Source organism: Phlebotomus papatasi, chromosome 2 (genome assembly GCF_024763615.1).
Source record: "Phlebotomus papatasi isolate M1 chromosome 2, Ppap_2.1, whole genome shotgun sequence".
NCBI classification, from domain to species: domain Eukaryota; kingdom Metazoa; phylum Arthropoda; class Insecta; order Diptera; family Psychodidae; genus Phlebotomus; species Phlebotomus papatasi.
The window spans coordinates 51,505-66,737 of record NC_077223.1 but is presented as its reverse complement, the minus strand read 5'-3'; the positions used below and the strand labels follow the sequence as shown (position 1 = coordinate 66,737).

Here is a 15,233-nt window from a genome sequence, read left to right as displayed (position 1 = left end):
TAATTAATTTAGATAAAATTGTTTTCTTTATTAAATTCCGCAATTTAAATGTTGTTGTAATTTGAAAAATTAACAAATAGATGACTCCACTGGCGAGAAAATGGTTAAAAGGGCGACGCGGCGAACAACATTGGTAAAGAAAATCTTTTGTACTTGCTTCACAGTGTATCTAATAAATAAAATATTACGAGAATCGCATCATATTAACCATGACTGTGTTGCTATTCGGCAAAAAAGTGAAGTAAAATTGAATGTTGAGCGGGATAAAGTGAAAAGGCAATAAAAACTAACCGTAAAAAGCAGGGAATAAGGCAAATAAAATAAAGATGACTTTCATTCAAGTGATGTGTGGAGTGGGCAGTAGTCTAATGGTTACTCCAGTGCTCATGTTTATTCTTTGTATAATATTTGTGGGATCACTGGGTAAATCCTTTGGAATACGACGACTCTACGTTAACTTCCTGCTCAAAATATTTGAGGTAAGAACTTTAGCACCTGCATATCCTGATATATTTAAAGCAAATTGCATAAATTACGCATTTCAAGTACGTACGTGTGCAGTGTAATGAATGATTGAGCAATTTATGACTGGCATTTCTAATGCCAGAAACGCGACGCAATTTGACGGTCAACTTTCACAATTAGAAATCCTATGAATTCCTCAGGAAACTAGACAACTCTTCCATAATATATTTGGATTTTTATTTTAATCGCCAGGCTCTAATCTGAATCTGAATGCTTAAGAAAATATAAAAACCGAGCACATGTTCAACTAATTTTGAAGCTTTTTCATGTGTTGCATAATGTGACACTGTTTAGATTGTATTACATTTAAAATCACGTAAAAATGAAAAGTTTTTTAGTTGACTAAAAAAGAAAATATCTATTAGTTATATTTTACCTATATTTCTAAACTTAAACATTTGTTGAAACCTCCATCAATAAGTGCAAGAAAAAGGGATCTCGAAACCGAAAGTGAGAGTCTAATGTTGAATTGCATCAATTTTTAATACCTGTTTATGTTGAGTGAAAAACTTTCACATTTTGTTACGCGGTATTTGCAATATCCATGTGAGACTGTGACCCACTGGGAACATTTAAAATAATTTTTTAACTTGTTTCTCATAGTTACAGATAGAGCGACAGAATTTTATATTTATTGAATTTAGACCCTACGTTAAACTTATATTTTACATGAGATTCTTTACAATTTCAGCTTTTGTGGTCCGAATGTGAAATCCGACCCCGTCAGATCGGGCCTAAATGTTGGATTTACACGTTTTGACACTCATAGATCACGAATATCACATACGCAAAAAATCGATTTTCGTGGCCTTTCCGTCCGTTCGCCGTTTAAGCACTTTTGGGGACATAGTGGAGAGAGATATCGACAAGCGGTTTTCGGCAAAGGTTAAGTGTTTATTGGTGGCTGTAAGTGATGTCAGATCCACCCCCACCACCCTTCCGCCATTTTGGAACACCGCCAAATTTTGTTTTCTCCATAACTTAGACCTTATGACATTGATCGGGTTCAAATTTTCGAATGTTATAAGTGGGGCTAAGAGTTTTCGACCGATTAAAACGAATTAGATCTCCATGAACCCCTGACCTAAACTATAAATGGGTCAAAATATTCTTTTTTTCAAATGGCCGTATCTTCCATTCTAATTGTCAAATTTGAAAAATTTTGGTGTTTCGAAAAGCTCTCGTGGAATACACTACAACTATTTTGATAACCCACTGCGTCCAATTTAATCGAAAATGTGATTAATCGAAAAATCTATTTTCGAAAATTTTATCTAGAATGTTTCCAAAACTAGACAATGCTTTTTTTCTTAAAATTATAGTATGTTATGTTATAGCTGAGTTCGAGACCTTTCCAACGGTGGGTCGCACTACTCTCTCGATGTTTCCTGAGCTATAATCAAAAATGTTTTAACTTGACTGTATTTTCGGTGTTTATGAAGCGATTTCGATGAAATTTTTTAGTATATTGTAACTGAGATCGAGATCTTTCTAACGGAAAGTCTTATTCGTCCCTATCTCACCCCATTATACTCCAACCTTTACTAAAATTAAATTTACTGGACTTTACCTTTACTTTGTTGGCCTTCGGCACTCAGACTCAGTGCCGGATTTACGTGGGTACCATGAGGCCACGACACCGGGCCCCCACATTAAAAAGTTCACTATGGTCGCAATGGTCTTAAAATAAACTTATTACAAAAAAAAAAAACTGCAAATTAAACTGGCTAGTTAGCGATTAGGGCATTTAATGTAAAAAATATATAAAGAAACGTTGAAACGTCTTGCATTTTGGAAAAAAATCTTTTTTTTGTGCTGAGGCCCCCTTCAAAATCATTATTTTATTTATTAAGTATTTTTTCTACTACAGTGCCCGCTTTCTAATCCGGATCTCCGTAATCCGGACAAGTTCACGACGGTTACATTTAAAACACTTTTGAGGTTATGTATGCATGCGTGTTCAGCAATGAAAATGAATTATCCTGTAATGTTTTTGTTTAATAAATGAAGTATAATAGAATATACTTCTCCAATTATGTCTTTTTAATCTTCTTTAAAAGGTTTTCTTCTAATTCTACAAAAAAAACTTGTATTATATTTTCGAGACGTTGAACATTTTCAAAAAATCCATCCGGATTACGAAGCGGACATCTGTCATTTTGTCTCCCAATCATCCGGATTACAAAGCGGGCACTGTACTTTGCGTTTCCTTTTCTGGTGATGGGGCCTCCACTTAAAATCGTTATTGTTTTTATAATATTATTAATGCCCAGCGCACAATGACTTTTGTTTGTCAACATATATCATTGATTGTAATGTTCATTGTACATCATCATCATCATCATCATCATCATTGTTCATTGTAATGTTCATTGAGTTGAAATACATACATACATACATGTTTTCAAAATTTCTTGTGAAAGAGTAAGATGACTAGATCTAGATCTCACTCACTCTCATTAATATGTCAAAAACATGTTTACTAAATAAAAATTATTGTGCGTTGGCATTAAGAATTGCAGAAATTGTTTTATTCCCGACTCACAATAACTTTTGTTTTGTAAACATGTTTTTGATATTTCAGTGAGAGTGAATGAAATTTTGATCTAGTCATCTCGCTCTCTCTGATAGGAAATTTTGAAAACATTTACAAACAAAAGTTATTGTGTGTTGGGTATTACAGTAAGAAAAAAATAAACTAAAACAACGTACCCAATCCCAAAAGTAGTTTTGCGTAATTTATTCACATTAATAAAGATCTTTATTGGTCCAGCCTATGAAGAAATGCATTGTGCACTCGAGTTTGAGAATTTAGTAAAATTTCTTGTTTTGCGTAATTTTCTATATTTTAAGTTAAATTTTAAGTAACTGATTTGAATCAGAATTATAATCGCTCAAAATGACAATGATATAATTTCACTGAAATTATCTGATTCAAAGGACGGATATAAGGGGTAGAAAAGAGGCAATGCTGACAGGGCTCCTGCCCTCGAAAAGTTCTCTTAAATATTTTGTAAATATGTTTTTTTTAATTTTATAAAATAATTTATTCCCTTGGGGCCTCTATCTGTAATCACCTGTGATTTCGCTCATTTAAAATTTTCACAATTCAACTGTAAGAACTAAAAAAGACGACAAATGGTCATTGGGCCCCCATATTTCTAAATGTGGCCCTGCTCAAATTATTTAAAATAGAAAATGGCCAATGAAAAGCTCAGATAAGCTAATGGTAGCTCGACCTCGAAATGCGTGCAACTCGGGGTGCTTGCAACTCGAAATACTTGAAAATACGATTGGGAATTGAAGTTTTGGGGGTAAAGAATCGTGTCGGGCCAATGTTATTCGTTGCTGCCTCCCGAATACAACATGCTCGGTGCGATTCTTTACCCCCAAAATTCAACTCACAATTGAATTTTCACCATTTTCACGCATTCTGAGTTGCAATGACTCCTAGTTGCACGCATTTCGAGGTCACCTGTAAAGAATCTCAACTACTATAAGCTTAGCTGGGCTTTTTTTTATGATGAATACATACACATTATATGTATTGCATGTATAAACTCAGCTAAAACCTTATTCTCTGTTCTTTAATGTTATCAATTACATAAGGCACACGACACAGTAGTGATTGAGTAAATCGTATGACTTGGCGAAGATGATAGCGAACTTGTTGAGAAACAAAATAGAAAATTACATTTTTTAATACCTTTTCGACAATTTCCTCTGTCGTTTGATAACCTTTGTCCCTCAACTTGACACAGCGCAACACTTTTTTAGTATCTCAGTCTAAGCTATGACAAGAAAATTTGTGCGGGAGAGAAATGTATATAGAAACAGGAGATTTTTTTAATCGTATCAGTTTCAACTTAACCTTTAGACATTGATTTTTTTTTATTTTCTTATTTCATCACAGAAGCGTCAAAGAGTTGCCTTTTTTACGATTCTACAGTAACCATAAATCAATCGAAATATAAACACTATCTAATCATAAGAAAGTCTCAAACATCGATTGTGGGATTTACATTTTTGTGGATAGTATGAGTCGATTTATTGAAAAACACTTCACATCAATTTACAGGATTCTATTAATTTTTTCCTAAAAATTAAAAGAAAATGTTGCAATGAATGTCAATCTAATGCTTTGTCATTTGCTTCAATACTACAATAAATTTTTCATTATAAGAGAAATAAAAAAAATGAGGATTTGAAAATATTGCAGATAATTTTTATATCAAAATCGTATATCTGTGTTTCGAGATTAAGAGGCCTTGAACTCTTTATCAATAATATATAATCAATGTTACACGTGAAAAGTGTTATTGTAGGAACAATATTCTTATCAGGAGAAGCTTCTAACTTTGTGGTTTCTAATTCGAATGAGAAAGACTTACATTTCCCTACTTTTAGTTAAAATTCCAATCAATCACTATATATTTTGATTTACGAACTTCGTACGACTATCTGTAAGGGTGACATAAATGAAAAATCGATTTTAGAAAAACCCATACGATTTGAATAAAATTTTAGTATAATGCTCGAGTGGTGATGGATCTTATCCTGAGTCAAAGGAAGATCAGAAATTGGTTCTGGTCTCGGTTACGTAGTGGAAAATGTCCTGATATTGAATATATCATTTACATTTATATTCTAAAGCAAAAATTCGAATTTATTAATCGAAGTTTATACAAAACAGCTAATAGTATCTACTATAGTTCATAGAACAGACTTTTTGTTTAGGTAAAAAAGAGAAAAATTAAAATATTCAAAGTGATATTCAAAGTATATTCGTCAGATCGGGCCCAAATTTTACATCCACACGATTTGATATTCATAAGTAACGAATATCATGTATGCTAAAAATCAATTTTCGTGGACATCCCGTCCCGTCCGTCCGTCGTATAACCACTTCCGAAGAGAGAACGGAGAGAGATATCGACAAGGGGTTTTCGACAAAGGTTAATTGTTTGTTGATGGCTAGAAGTATAGGTTATATAAGATCCTCCACCATTTTCCCTTGCGCCATTTTGGAACTCCCACAAATTTTGTTTTCTCAATAACTCTGTCCCTATCTCAAATTTTAGTATGGTATAGCTGGGCCTAAGAGCTTTCGACCGATACCAAACTTAATCCCTTCTAACCTCCCTGACCTTAGCTAGAGGGGGTCAAAAATTCAATTTTCAAATAGTCATATCTCTGCTTTTAATTATCGTAATTTGAAAAAATTTGGTGTTTTGGAAAGTCCTCGTGGAGTACTACAACCCTTGTGACACGCTAGCTTCATCCGATTTAATCTAAGGTCCGATTAATCGATCTCGGATATTTCGAAAACTAGACGATGCTTTTTCTTTAAATTTTAGTATGTTGTAGCTGAGGTCGACACCTTTCCAAGGCTGGGTCGCACACCTCCGTCAATGTTCTCTGACCCGAGCTATAATCAAAAATGTCTTGACCGGACTGTATTTTTTATGTTTATGAAGGGATTTCGATGAAATTTTAGCATTTATTGTATCTGAGAGCAAGATCTTTCTAATAATGGGTCCCATCCGTCTCTACCCCAACCCACTTTACTCTGACCATTACTATATCCAAATGGACCGGACTCTATCTCCAATGTTTATTAACAGATTTCAATGAACTTTTTTGCTTTTGTTGGTCTTTCCCATTCAGACTATTTAAAATAGGAAATGACCAGTGATAAGCCCAGATAAGCTTATGGTAGCTGAGATTCTTTACAGGTGACCTCGAAATGCGTGCAACTCGGGGTGCTTGCAACTCGGGGTGCTTGCAACTCGGAATGCGTGAATTGAATTTTGGGAATAAAGAATCGCGTCGAGCCAATTTTATCCATTTCGACCACCGAGAACAGTTTTCTGTTCGGAGATATGGTCATTTGAAAATTATATTTTTACCCCTTATGACTCGGGTCAGGGCCGTCGGGGATTTGAGATCGATCGATTTGAGATCGATCGATGCGATGGGGACTAGTTTATTGAGAAAACAAAATTTGTGGGTGTTGTAAAATGGCGGAAGTAAATCTGACATCTACTTATAGCGGTCAATCGACATTTAACCTTTGCCGAAAACTGCTTGTCTATATCCCTCTCCGTTATCTCCCCACAAGTGCTTATACGAAGGACGGGACGGGACAGGATGTCTAGAAAAATCAATGTTTAGCATACATAATATTCGTGATCTATCCGTGTAAATCCCAAATTTTGGCCCGATCTTACGTGGTCGGATTTCACCTGTGACCATAAAAGCTGAGATTGTAAAGAATCCCAGATAATAGTAATGAATGTCTTAAATTGCCTTTTGCGCGAAGACCTAAGTTCCTACACGGAACGTTGCGCCACCATTATTATTATTATTATTATTATTATGAGGTGTAAGCCGTCATTATTTGAACTTTCTCTAATGTCCGGTGTTTATTAGCCGATTTTAATATAGTTTTTTTTGTGATCTTTTGTATACAAGCTTTTTAGAATAAGCAAACTTGTATAATGATGAATTAGCTAATAGTAGGTAAGATTCTTATCAAATAACCTGAGAGAGCACTTAAAATTTGGAAAACCTGGATATTTGATTGTGAGTTAAAATTCAACCCTCAACCACAATTGCGTACACTTTGAGCGCCAATACTCATAGGCTACTTTTAGTTGTATTAATTCTATAAATAAAAAGTAATGAAACTGACCTCAAAATGCATATCCCAAGTTCGCTTAAGTAATGGAGTTTCAACACTTCTGGCAAAATATAATTGCAACATGAGTTTTTTACTACTGTAAGATATAAATAGAATGCCTTATTAAAATTTCAATATAATAAAATTGTTGTCTATTTTTCACAAGAATATGTTTCAAAAACTTTTTTTCCATAATTATGTAGTATGGGCGAGTTAATATTGAGACAGCTAAGAAATCTCGGTATGCCGAAGTTGGGGCCACAGAAACAGACGATGACAGTTCTGCTACACCTCAAATACCCATCGCTGAGAAAGTAATGGCCAATGGGAATGGATTCTTGGGAAAGACTCAATCAAATGGTAACCATTTGATTTCGAGAGATCCTCTGATTCTGGCTCCGGACGCTGAATATCAATCGACAAAGAAGGAACTACAAAGAAAAATTTCTAGTAGCGATGGAGAGATAAGTGATGAATTTAATCCTGAGGTAGGTTAATAGTAAACTTATTATGACACTTTAAATCACTTGGAGATTTTTTTTTAACAGAACGAGGAGAAAAACTTTGAGTTCAATCTGGAAAATTGTCTGGATTATGTGAAGGCGGGAATGGAAGCCATAATTGAGGATGATGTGACATCTAGATTTGAAGCTGAAGAACTCAAAAATTGGAATCTTCTAACACGGACTAATCGTCACTATGAATTTATATCGTGGCGTTTAACAGTGATTTGGATGTGTGGATTCTTCGTGAGATATGCAGTTCTGATGCCACTCAGAGTCCTTATATGCTTTTTTGGGGTGAGTTATTGCGTCCTTTGGGACATTACCGACATATTTGAAGACACTTGAAACCTCACAGTGAGTCAATTGTGCTCCTTAACAAAAATAAGAAGAAGAATAAAAGAAAGCATTTTTTTAAATTGCTTTCTTCGTCATAATTTAAGAAAGTTTTTTGGGATAGAATGGAATTTGATGTGATTTTAACAGGTTGCGTGGGCTGTTATATCTTTTGCCATTATTGGATGTATTCCAATGAGACGTTTGAGGCGTCATCTTAATGATGAGGCCTTTAAGATAACATTCAGATTGATATCCAATTCAATTTCTGCGGTCATAACATTCCACAATCCCGAGTACCGGCCAAGAAATTGCGGTTTCTGCGTGGCAAATCATACATCACCAATTGACATATCAATCTTATCGACTGATTGCACATATTCTTTGGTGAGGCTATTTCCAAACAATCCTTTTATTGTATATATGTTCCTTAAAATGAGAACGTTGTGAAGAGTCTTTAAAGGGGGAAAAATACCATTCTGAATGATTTTTAAAGGAATAAGAGAAGGGCATCGACGAACGCTAGTGTTTCTAGGACCCTCAGGATATTCTCGTATTATTGTTCCGAAATAAAATGACTTTTTGAAAATTAATCGACTTTTTACCATTTAACTATTACAAGGATGCAACTCGTTGGTTCACATTTAAAAACCACATATCCGTGATACACCTGATTAAATTCATGTCAATCCGCGGTACAATTGTTTGAAAATAATAAAAATTCCACTGGATAGAAATAATTAAACAAGTTACAGTGCTATGAGGCTTATATTTGTAACAAAATATGAAATATTTCTCTTAACATACCGATTCGTGGTGCTCTTCCCTTATCTATTGTGAATGTTTTTTTTTTTTGCATTATAAAAAACATGCACTTCATTCATTGCCGTTCATAGTTCACGAAACTTTTAAATTTTGTAAATAAAACACTGGTAAAAAGTGCTGAAAATATCAAGTTATATTAGATGTGATTTTTTCTATCAGTCAGTGCAGAATATTCTGCACTGAGATAAATATTATTTCCCGAAGTCCGTAGAGAAAACATATTCTAATGTCCTGATTATTTTACCCATTTAAAATTTAAAAATCCTTCAAATCCCCGCCAAAAGAAAGAAATTTGGAAGAAATTTGTCATGAAAAAATTTTAAAGATTTAAAGCTTAAAATTTTATCTCACAATAAAGGGAATATAATTACCTAGAATATTATACAGGCTTCAGACTAGAGAGTTATGGCTGAGACTTAGTGCATAAATAAGTCATAGTCTGAAAATGTCAGGAGTGGAATGATAACTTTTCGACACTATCGAATCGACTGTATCGATAAAGCTATATCTATTAGATTAAGCAAATGTCGACTTTTTACGCATTGTTAAGCCATTCATAGTGACATTTTTAAAAGAATGTGACAGCTAATAAATATCTATATCACTTACAGGAAGTGCAGATATCGCTTAAAGTTTTCAAAATCGACAGTCGATACTATCGAAAATAAGTTATGTCACCCCAGGTTGTGGCTAAGCTAAAAAAATTTGGAAACTTAGCGAAGTCCTCATTGAAATGAAGGTTTAGTGCTTTGATAGTGGCTAATCTAATCTTATTGAATTTTCAAATTCAAACATAGTTAGTTTACCTTTAAATTTGGAAACCGATTATAAAATATGAGTAGGAGAATGTGGTCAACTTCATAACGCGTAAGCTTTCAAATATTGCATTTTTTCTTTTCCCCTTTTTTTAAACATAAATATTATATAATTAATAGAATAAAGTATATTTGATTAAAAAGTGGAGGCAAAGTATACTCCTTGCTTTCCTGAATGCTCAAACTGATAAATTAGATGTTTCAAAGTACTTTCAAATTGTTCAGCGTTTACCGGTTCGTAACCGATTGAAACTGTTTTATAAATCGCTTAAGTTACTTCAAAATAACTTAAAGGTAATAGAATTGATTTTCGAAGAAAAATTGCTAATCGGTTCATAACCGATTCATAACCGATTGGAACCAGTTCAAACTTGTAAAAACATCCAAGGTTTTTCCAACGAGTTCAGACACGATAACAATTTTCCCATTGTACAAATTAAATGTTGAAAATATAAAAAAATAATAAAGATATGGACATTGAACCCATTTAGGGTAAGATGGAGTAAAATTTGGAATCATGTCTAATTTGGAACTCTCAAATTTCCTCACAGTTTTAAATGCCTGAAAGAAAAACAACGAAGAATTACTCTCGAATATAAGGTCTTGTACTTCTTCGTAGTTTTCTTTTTCTCTTTGATCATCTGAAACAGTGAGAAACTCCTAAAGTTCCAAAATAGACATGATTACGAATTATCCCATCATACCCTACATCGTCCCATTAAATTGTTGGAACAAATTATTTTTTATGTGAAATTGAATGATTTTTTAATCCATAAATAAAATCTACGGATTACAGACAACCAATTTGCAAAAAGTTTTAAAAAGTCTTTTTTTTTCTATCTTTTTTCCATCTGGCAGCACACTCTCCTTTGTGTCTCTGTTCCTTTTCTTGTAGTTTATATTAGTCTGTCTAATTGATCTCAAATTTTTGATATTTGATCAGTTAGTTAAATCTAAATGTTTCATATATCCCCCTCCCCAGCCAGCCTTTCGCGTTCACCTCACATCACCCTTTTTTCTTATAACATCTTTTAATTATGGTTGATAATTTTAAATCTTTAGATTTTAACTATTAACTATTGTAAATGACTTAACGACAGCGACGCAAACTCGTAATGAAATCGGTTGTGATGTCGACAGAAGACTCAAATTGGAGATTGGTTAAGAAATATTAATATTATTATTTTAAGATAAAACAGTCAAAAGAAACAAAAATAATTAAACAAAATTACGATGTGATTGAGCGAAAGTAAAACAAGGTTCTTAATCTGGAGATTAGATTTTATTAATAAGTAAATTAATAAATCAAACATATATAAAGAAATGTGCTGAGTGAAATTGCTCCATCCTTACATTTTCATTTTAGTCATTATAAATGTCCATATGCCCACTGGTATTTCATTAGCCATCGAAAGTGTTTTTCACATCAAATTCGCCAAGATCATTAAAAAAAGCTCTATCCTGGACGTAAAAAAAGAAAAATAAATGAGGGAGTTTCATAAGTGATATAAATAATACATAAAATCATGGCAATGACTAATGGACAAATCACAGGTAATGTGGCTGGTTGTTTGCACAGCATTAGTGGGATCGTTGCCAGATAATGAGTTCAAGAGATGGACTGTGCCACCAATTTTGAGGCACTGTTTTTCAATTTTGGCCAGTTCAGTATCCACAGTCATCACTTACCACAATGAAGAGAATCGACCAGTCAATGGGATTTGTGTAGCAAATCACACATCACCAATCGATGCCCTCGTTCTCATGCACGACAATTGCTACTCACTGGTGAGTTTAATCACCGGTATTGTAGGGTGGTTTGTTTTTACAGTAAACACTGCTAGAGATTTGTCGTAGAAATTAGTTTTTAGAGTAGAAGTATATGATATATCTTTATTTTGGCATGTCAAATTTCTTTTTTAGTTTTTTTTTATTATTTAGTTTTTATATAGTATTTTGGCAATGTAATCTGAATAATGAATAATGATAATGAGAAGTTGGTGAAGAAAAGGTGGAGGCCAATTTTTTTTCAATAGTCAATTTGTAAATATTTCATAATTGGTTTTTATTGATTTAATCTAGTTTTTCGACAAAATGATTATATCTGTTAACGACTTAACATTCTACTACAGTAATATTTAAAAAAAAAACATTTCTCACGCACCTTTTATTTTGACAAAAGTCTTCAATCAACAGTCTTATTTTGAAATTTTCTTTTCGCAAAAGGTTACGCGGGTCAAAAAGACAGAAAAACACCATATTTTCTCTATCTTTCTCAAACAAAATAAATTTGTATATTTTTTAGTTATTAAGCATACAAAATTACAACATTTAAACTATATTTTGCGAAATTTTCATTTAAAAATCTTGAAAATTCAGCCGTTGGGGCCTAATTTTCGGAGACCTTTTTGGAAAATACATACTTTTCCGTAGACAGAGTTTCTCAGAGTATAATCATTTGACATCGAAAAACCAAATATTTCCTGTTAGCTTTTAAGTTAAATCGGTATTTGAACAGTACATTTTTTTAATGAAATTTCGGATGTGGCAGATTTTTATAACAAAAAATACAATTCTCGGCGTATTTTACACCACGTTTTGTCTTGTAGAATTAGTTATGATCGAAGTGAAAAAAATCTAAAGTTCAAGTACGCGTTTAACTCATCAGCTAACGGGAATTATTTAGTTTTTTGACGTCAGATTAACAGACTCTGAAATAATTATCCACCGGAAAGCATGTTTTTTTTTTCAAAAACCATCTCTAAAAATCAGAGTTCAACGGCTGAATTTTTAAATTTTTTAAATGAAAATTTCAGAAAATATAAATAAAATGATGTACCTTTATACGCTTAAGAGTTCGAATTAAATATTTCTTTATTATCCTGAAATGAGATGTAGAGAAAATATGCTGTTTCTTTTAGTCTGCCTGACCCACGTAACCCTTTAGTGGGAAGTAATTGCATTGAGCTTTTAATCCCAATACTAGATAAAAATCAGTTTTTTTTTTAAATTATTACGTTGCATGTCTAAAGTAAAACTTTTATTTTCTAATAACAATATTTACTTTAGAATTTTTTTCTTTATCAACAGCAAAGTTTATTCTTCTTAAATCATTACTTTTTTAATTTCAGATTAATTATTAACATAACAGAGAACTGTTGGTATTTCTTTATTTAATAAACCTTAAATTTTTGTAGTTTTCTTTTTTCAAATCATTTTCATGGGTCACTCATATCCATTTTTCATTATATTTTCGTACACACGATATACAATTTTTCTTAACAGTATTTTTTCCCTTAATTTCCATTCATTGTATTTAGTGCCTACATTTTTGTTTGTTTTGTGTTTAATTGCTTTTAAATAGTCACTGGCTGCAATTGGTGATTGTGAACAATTTTTTTTTAATAAGTTTACTAATATATATTTTGTGGGGCAGATAGGGCAAAGACATGGAGGATTTTTGGGTGTTTTGCAACGTGCCCTGGCCAGAGCATCACCCCATATTTGGTTCGAGCGGGCTGAAGCAAAGGATCGGTTGGCAGTAGCTCAGCGTCTACGACATCATGTTTCGAATCCTAGAAACCCACCGATTCTCATCTTCCCGGAAGGAACTTGCATCAACAATACCTCTGTTATGCAATTCAAAAAAGGCAGCTTTGAAGTAGGAGGGGTCATCTATCCCGTCGCAATCAAGTTAGTATTTCAGCTTAGATTTTTTTTAAAGCTACCGTAAACATATCTGGGTTTCTTGTTTAGCATGAGAAATTTCCTACTAATAATTATATAGTTATAAAAATAAATTATTATTATTATTGATAATAAAATGATTTGATTCATATCTTTTCAATAGATATGATGCTCGTTTTGGCGATGCCTTTTGGAACAGTTCACGTTATTCTATGATGCAGTATCTGTACATGATGATGACATCATGGGCGATTGTTTGTGATGTGTGGTATTTACCACCAATGTTCAGGCAAGAAGGCGAGTCAGCAATTGACTTTGCGAACCGAGTGAAGAGTGTAATTGCAAAACAGGGTGGCCTAGTGGATCTTATGTGGGATGGCCAGCTAAAGAGGATGAAGCCAAAAAAGGAATGGAGAGAAAAGCAGCAAGAAGAATTTACTAAGAGACTCAAAGGTGAATAGATGTCATAAATACCAACATCAGCCTAACAAAATCTTTTCCTGCATACAATTACGCGTTGTGATACCCTCTAAAATGTATTGAATTTCTAGAGAGGTACTCGCAACAAATTATAATGTGATAATTAGCCTATTTTTCTCTTTACCTTTTTTGAATTGCAAACTTTTTATCAAGTCTAAAAAGTATCTATTTTTTTCCGAAAACATTTTCATTAAAAAATAGGGAATTTCCCAATCTGCGCTTTATTTAATTTTACATGTATTTTTTTTTCAAAAAACAGAGAGTCCGAAAACTCAAGCATAAAATTTCATTTGAAAAATAAAAAAAAGTCATTAATTATACAGCACATAATCTTGTTCTTTATACATTTATTTAAATACAAAAATCATGTAATTCAATTCTTCGTTTCAAAAAGAGTTTCCCTAATTACACAAGGGAATAGTGTACATGTACAGAGAATAACAAAATAATAAAGCTAGTCATGGCAGTCTCAGCTGCTCATCAGAAACACAAATTCACTTAATAATCAAGTTAAAAAAGAGGAGTACGAAAAAATTGTGTTGATTTTGCATTCCAATTACATAGATAAATTTAAATTTTTATAGAAAATTTCTTGAAAAAAATATCTTAAGAGTAGATTTTTGATACTCATATCCGAAATAGAAATTACTACATTATAATTTTCTAAATTAAAAGTAAAAATGTTTATAAGTCAAAATAGAATTGACTAAAAGTTTGTTTTTTTCTACTGGTTTAATGTTTTTTTCTCTCTAACATTTATGCTGATTTGAGGGTTGCGTAAAAAACAAGATTAAAAAAATGAACAAAAAGCACAGGTAAAGAAAGTAAGTTAAATAATATGAAAAATAAGACTGTAGGTAGGGTAATTGGGTGAGAATAACAGAAATTGGCTCATTCTAAAAAGAATGTATTTTTTGTGAAATATGAAATAAAATAAATTGTAGAAAAGAAAACAAAAATGCAGGATATTATATTTAGATAAGAGGGGACAATGTATCCACAAAAATCCTCAATGTAAAATCTATGCTAAATTAAAAAAAAGTTTAATATACTTCATTTTTTATTTTGTCCTATATTTTCTACTGAAGAAAAAAAAAACATTACAGTAGACTCTCGCTCAATAGGCTCTTTTTCAATTGGGAGAAGAATTTTATTGACAATTATACGAGGCTGAAGTTAGCCGAAATCCACCCGAAATGTGGTTTGTGTCTTGGGTGACCCGAAAGGCTATAAGCCGACAAATGGTTTGTGTCTTAGCTAAACAAAAAGGCGCATGACCCGACATATGGTGGGTGTCTTGGCTAATGAATAGGCCTATACGTTATTTTTTCATGCAAAAGAAACCCAATCACTAACAAACTAAATTTAACGATAAGTGAT

At 32.7% G+C, this 15,233-nt stretch overlaps 1 protein-coding gene across 3 annotated transcripts; it reads left to right on the top strand.

Moving 5' to 3' along the window:
- Nucleotides 1-186: 186 nt before the first annotated feature.
- LOC129802020 (glycerol-3-phosphate acyltransferase 3-like) lies at nucleotides 187-14,904 on the top strand. 3 transcript variants are annotated; one of them, XM_055847551.1, is made up of 7 exons: nucleotides 187-479; nucleotides 7,411-7,695; nucleotides 7,756-8,007; nucleotides 8,197-8,433; nucleotides 11,241-11,474; nucleotides 13,123-13,379; nucleotides 13,537-14,904. In XM_055847551.1, the coding sequence occupies exons 1-7, from the start codon at nucleotides 327-329 to the stop codon at nucleotides 13,832-13,834; spliced, it is 1,716 nt and encodes a 571-aa protein (XP_055703526.1). In that variant the 5' UTR covers nucleotides 187-326; the 3' UTR covers nucleotides 13,835-14,904. The 3 variants fall into 3 exon arrangements, with proteins under 3 accessions (XP_055703526.1, XP_055703529.1, XP_055703527.1); XM_055847554.1 differs by lacking the exon at nucleotides 8,197-8,433 and having other exon boundaries at nucleotides 193-479; XM_055847552.1 differs by lacking the exon at nucleotides 11,241-11,474 and having other exon boundaries at nucleotides 193-479.
- Nucleotides 14,905-15,233: the final 329 nt, after the last annotated feature.

Coding starts and splice junctions, on each gene's coding strand:
- LOC129802020 (XM_055847551.1), top strand. CDS start 327: ATGACTTTCATTCAAGTGATGTGTGGAGTGGGCAGTAGTCTAATGGTT. Junction 8,434..11,240: donor CTGATTGCACATATTCTTTG/GTGAGGCTATTT, acceptor GACAAATCACAG/GTAATGTGGCTGGTTGTTTG. Junction 13,380..13,536: donor ATCTATCCCGTCGCAATCAA/GTTAGTATTTCA, acceptor TCTTTTCAATAG/ATATGATGCTCGTTTTGGCG.